Genomic DNA, 5,838 nt, shown 5'->3' on the forward strand with positions numbered 1-5,838 from the left:
ATTTTGATGGCTGTTAACAGCTCTAGTATTCTAGGAATCTAGAATGCATTTAGAAGCAAAAATATGAGGAACTATGGAGGCTGAAAAAATAAAATAAAATAACCCCAAACCTTCTAAAAGACACTTTAAAGGATTCTGCTTCTGAAGCTACACAGGATGTTGTTGGTACTTCTCGCCCTGTATGATTTCTCCCTTAATGGAATTTTAAATCAAAGTACGTGTTAAATGTCAAAAGATATTTGAACCTTGGTATAGTTATGACACCTAGTGGTCACGTCAAACATCACAGCTAAATTCTAACCCCCAGGCATTCATTCACTTCGTTTCATTGGGATCTTTTTTTATTTTTTTCAGATGCATTTATTCATCATGCATTCAGTTATTCGCTCAACAAGCACTTAGTGGACCCTTTACATGTTCATGGCACTTTACTGGACACTTTACTATAACGGAAAGCAAGAAGTAAGATAATATGTCTTTGATATGTGGAAGATTGCTATGTATTTAGGGCAACAAAATAGACTCCACAGAAAGGCAAGTAACTACACCATGCTGAATTTGTTAAGTGCATTCTCACTAAAGAAAATGAACATAACTATGGATAGTCTGTGGCCAGTCAGAGGAATGGCTTGCGATTTGGAGAGATCAAGAAAGGATTCATAGAAGTGGAACTTGCCTTTATTGGGGCCTCAGTTTCCCCATCTGAAAAATAGCAATAATATTTTATTGTTTCATAGAATTGTTATCAGAGATTGAGACACAGTATATATAAAGTACTTAGCATAGCGCCTAGCCCAAATTAGGTACTCCGTGATTGTTAATCATTTTATAACAAAACTAAAGACTTCATGTATATTAACTTTTCTTAATCTTATTTTCTTAATTTTATTTTATTTCAAGTTTACATGGTGTTTTAAAATTTAGACTGAATGTACAGAACACAAAATCAATTATTTTAGTTAGTTCAATGGATAAACAAACAGATAACCACAAGAAAAGACGGTGTTGGCTCTGTATTTAGATGAAGATAATAAACAGTTTAGATAGAAATAAGCTTTACTACTTTTATTTTTAGCTAGAAATAAACAGTTTACTAGACTAACTGGCTGATTCAGCAAAATAGCTATTTCACAGAAAAAAAAATCATTCAAAGTAGCTGTTTGCTTGAATGAGCTAGTTGTTTTATTGCAACGAACTGTCAGCTCAGTAAATACGGTCTGTCTGGAAGCTCCGTGTAGTCAGTGAAAAGACATCAAATAGATTGTTTGGCACTGTATGGGCTGTATGTGGGTAGACTGCCTTTGTATACTTTTTAATTGGTTGTGTTTGAGACACTGTCTTAAATCTTATGCTGCTTTCCAAACTCATATTTCAAGAATTGTTGCAAAAATATCAATTTACTTTTGTACTTGAGTACCAGGTAGTGTTAATTAAGGCTGTCTCATTTTTTTTTTAATTCCGTAAACATGTGTAGCAATCTAACCGTGTTTGCAAGCAACAAAAAGTACAAGGGAGTATTAAAACCCCACTTATCCTTTTGTTTCTGCAATCAGAGGTACAGTCATATATTTGCTAAAAGCATCAAACATTTATGTAGTTAAACTGTCCTTTTCAAGGGTAAAATAAACTGTACTGTAGTGGCTTTTGGACAAAACCCATAATGTTCTGACAACAAAGAAAACCAAGAGCAAGGACCATGTCATGTTATTTAGAAATGAGTGTTCAACCTGAATAAGAAAGATTTGAGACAGGACAGGATTGCTGCCTTCAGATATTTGAAGATGTGTAACATGACTTTATTTTATTTGGCCTTAGCAGGCAGAAATAAGTTGAAATGATAGAACAGATCTCACTCACTAAGGGGAAGAAGATTCTAACTATTTATTTATTTATTTATTTATTTTATTTTTTATTTTTTTCAGACGGAGACTCGCTCTGTCGCCCAGGCTGGAGTGCAGTGGTGCGATCTCTGCTCACTGCAAGCCCCACATCCCGGGTTCACGCCATTCTCCTGCCTCAGCCTCCACGCCTGGCTAATTTTTTGTATTTTTAGTACAGACGGGGTTTCACCGTGTTAGCCAGGATGGTCTCGATCTCCTGACCTCGTGATCCGCCCGCCTCGGCCTCCCAGAGTGCTGGGATTACAGGCGTGAGCCACCGTGCCCGGCCACTACTGATTTTTAAAATTTGAACCACCTACAATAATAGTTTTCACAGGACTTGCCCTGAGAGCTGAAAGAGAGATAGCTGCTTTTTACTGTATCTACTACCATGTACACTCTAGTCCTTCACATACTCTGGTAGTTGCCTAAAGTAGTTGCAAGGATAGTCCCAATAAATGTGAATGTCTGAGGTTACCATAATTATGTTAATAAACACAGAACTTTAGTTATAAGAGCTTCTGAAAAGTACAATGACATGTAAGGAAGACAAATTTTGCCCTCTGCCAAATTCTGTAGGAGGCAAAGGTTATCTGAGTAGCACTGTCTTTTCCAAGCCCCTGTCATTCTGAGGACTGATAATCTGCCAGCCCTTCCCCAGGCTCCTATCCTATGTCTTATTCACAAAGGTTCACAGATTTGCCTTGGCAGTCACCTATTTACAAGGTTGCAGTTGACAATAAATTAAATTTTTTCTCTCCCTGGGTTGATGATGAGGGATTCATTTAGAACTTAAAGTTTAAAAATACAGATGAAAACAGTAAAACTAAAATGTGTAACCTCATGACAGTTTTGAAATTTATATCTGGGGGCTATTTTGCAGTAGGGTCTTGCCTGTTGGTTAGGTCTACAAGTTTGATTACTTCTCTGTTAAATACTAAGGGAAAAATATAACTGAGGTTATTGCAAAAATACTAATTTTTTGTATTACTGAAAATATCGTCCTCAATACTGTTATCCATTTGTAGATTGATCTGTTATTTTTAGTTTACGTAGACACTTTTGAATTTATAAAAGTTTACACAAATTCTTCTTTATTAGAAAACAAATATATTTGTATATCCAAACATGAACTGACATGCCCTTGACTCTAATTTTACTCTATTTTCTGCCGAAATTGTCATTCTAATGCTTTACTAGGGAAGGAACATAAGTCTTCAAGATGGGAAGTAACAGCACAAACAGCACAAACAGCACAAGAGCAAAGTGCACTGATCTTCAAATGCCATTTCAGTACTCCCTCTATAAAGCTACCTATATCCTCATATTCATACCTGGTCTTCTAGCCAACACTGTGGCCTTGTGGGTTCTGTGTCGCTTCATCAACAAGAAAGATAAAATCGTCATTTTCATTATCAACCTCTCTGTGGCTGACCTTGCACACGTGTTGTCCTTACCCCTCTGGATTTACTATTACATCAGCCACCACTGGCCTTTCCAGGGGCCCCTTGACCTAGTGTGCTTCCACCTGAAGTATCTCAACATATATACCAGCATTTGCTTCCTGACATGCATCAGCCTTCAGAGGTGCTTCTTTCTCCTCAAGTGTCGTAGACTGGAAGCATAGGTATGACGTGGGTCATCATGGAGACTGCTTGTTTACCATTTCCCATTCTGAGAAGCACTGGCTCAGCCAACAACACCAAATACTGCTTTGCTGCCTTAGGGCTTCAGCACATTAGCATGGCTTCCTCCCTTGACATGGTAACTGTAGCTGAACTTGGAGGGTTTGTATTACCCATTATAATTATTACTTATTTCACATGGAAAACAAGAAAATCTTTACAGGAATTCCAAGTTCCCCCTAGGAATACCAAAGAGAGGAAAAAGGCTTTGAGGATGGTCCTGATGTGTGAAGTGGCGTTCATTGTATGTTTCACTCCTTACCACCTCAACTTCCCATTCTTTATGACGGTGAAGGAACATGTCATTTTGAACTGTTCTTTTATAAAGATCATTCTCTGTTTCCACATCATTTCCCTGTGTCTTGAAGATCTTAATTGTTGTCTTGATCCAGTTGTATATCATTTTATGACCTCAAAATTTCATGATCAATTTTCAGATCATGGCAGCTTGGTTCTTCAGTCATGTATGAGATGCAATGACAGTACCTTAGAAATTCATCAGAGGAAGGAGGATCTTCAAACTATCTCTCTTGAATGTTTGAATGATTCCAAGACAATATAATGAAATCATTAACTAGAAAAATGGATATGCTCTATTAGTGTATCTATGTCACTTTGAAGATTTTTCTAAAAAGTAGTGTTGAGTATCTTAAACACGGCTCCTTCCCTTTATCCTCAAAATGATCCTTCTGAAGAAATAATACATACATATATTTTCTGTCAGAATGGAAACATATTGTTCTATGGAGCAGTGAAAAAAAATATCTTTCCTTATAGAAGATGATGAGCAACAGAATGAATTGCACACCTTTTTTTCAGCAGTAGATTCAATCTTTTCTTCTTCTTCTGAGAGAAACAAATATACATTGAAAACAGGTAGACATAGGTGAATTATCCAAACATTGAAAAGTATACAGGAGAGCAGTATGACCATAGCTTTCTTTAGAAAATATTCACTACTTGAGCAAACAAGATTATAGAGAAAAAGCCTTTTTAATACCAATATGAGTGATGTGAATTAACATCCTTATAACTTGGAATATGGATGAGATTTTTCTTTTGTCTCCTCTGGGAAATAAACAATTCAGATGAACCTCAAATATCTCAACAGTATCATGGAATTCACACAATGAATACACCTTAAACAAAAAATAAAGTTATGTCCTTATATATTTCACAAACTTGAGTTTCAGGGCTTACAATGAAGGTTTTTTGCTTGAATGTCTGTGAATACGTATGATGTGATGTAGGTTTTTATATACCAACACTCATTCAGAAAATATTTTGTTATATTTGTTTATTAAAATCAGCTGTGCCATAGTCTGCCTAAATTGATTGCTGTATGTACAACCTCAGTCACAACTTTACTTGACATGTTTAAATCAATGAATTAATTTAAAAAAAAAAACACATGCCTATATTATTTCAGTGCTAAACTCTAGCTAAGCCTCATTTTTCACAAGTAAAGATATATTTAAGGACAGCATGGGTGAGTTGAATCTTATTATAAATGCCAAATGGAAATTTTATATTTTTAAAATCTCTGTAACTAAATCATTTTATAATACAAATTATTCCCATTGGAAAATTTGAAACTTAAATTTTCATGTATTGGATTTCATTAAAATGATACTTTAAAAAGCAGTGGTTAGTTTTATAAAATTATAAAGGGTTATTTTCTTGTCCTTATAAGATTAGAAATTCACAAAATGGCTTGTTATATTTTCTTTTTTGTTATAGCAATTGTTTATCAAAACAAAAACAGATAATATTCACCATGGGGTTGGAGGGAACAGACTAAAACCTAGATATTTTGAAATCTGCTAGAGATCTGTATTTTAGAAAATTGTATTCTGTAGAGGTGATTGTGTACCTCTTTAAATACTGGAACATTTAAAACATCACTTTAGTTGCAGATATTTCTAAAATGTATATATTTCCTATCCACTTAAGCAGTTTGTTAAACAAGGGACCATGATGTATGAAAGAAGCACTAATCCAGATTCAGAGGAGCAGGACCCTAGTTTTAGTTCTCCCACAGATAAGCTATGTGATATTGGGCAAGTTATTTCTCTTTGGGTTTCAGTTTCATTATCTGTACATAAGGGGGCTGAACTAGATGAAATAAATATGAGACCTATTTTTTAGAAAGTGCTTTCTTTTCCTTTCTTTTTTTTTTTTTTTTTTTTGAGACGGAGTCTCACTCTTGTCACCCAGGCTGGAGTGCAGTGGTGCAATCTCGGCTCACTGCAACCTCTGTCTCCTGGGTTCAA

General features: G+C 35.4%; 1 protein-coding gene across 1 annotated transcript; it reads left to right on the forward strand.

Moving 5' to 3' along the window:
- Positions 1-3,102: 3,102 nt before the first annotated feature.
- On the forward strand, positions 3,103-4,127 carry LOC112130734 (putative P2Y purinoceptor 10). Its single transcript, XM_024240432.1, is given in 3 exon segments — positions 3,103-3,494; positions 3,496-3,513; positions 3,515-4,127. Coding segments are annotated over 3 exon segments (1,023 nt in total).
- Positions 4,128-5,838: the final 1,711 nt, after the last annotated feature.

The sequence above is a fragment of the Pongo abelii genome, chromosome X (assembly GCF_028885655.2).
Source record: "Pongo abelii isolate AG06213 chromosome X, NHGRI_mPonAbe1-v2.0_pri, whole genome shotgun sequence".
Classification (NCBI taxonomy): Eukaryota; Metazoa; Chordata; class Mammalia; order Primates; family Hominidae; genus Pongo; species Pongo abelii.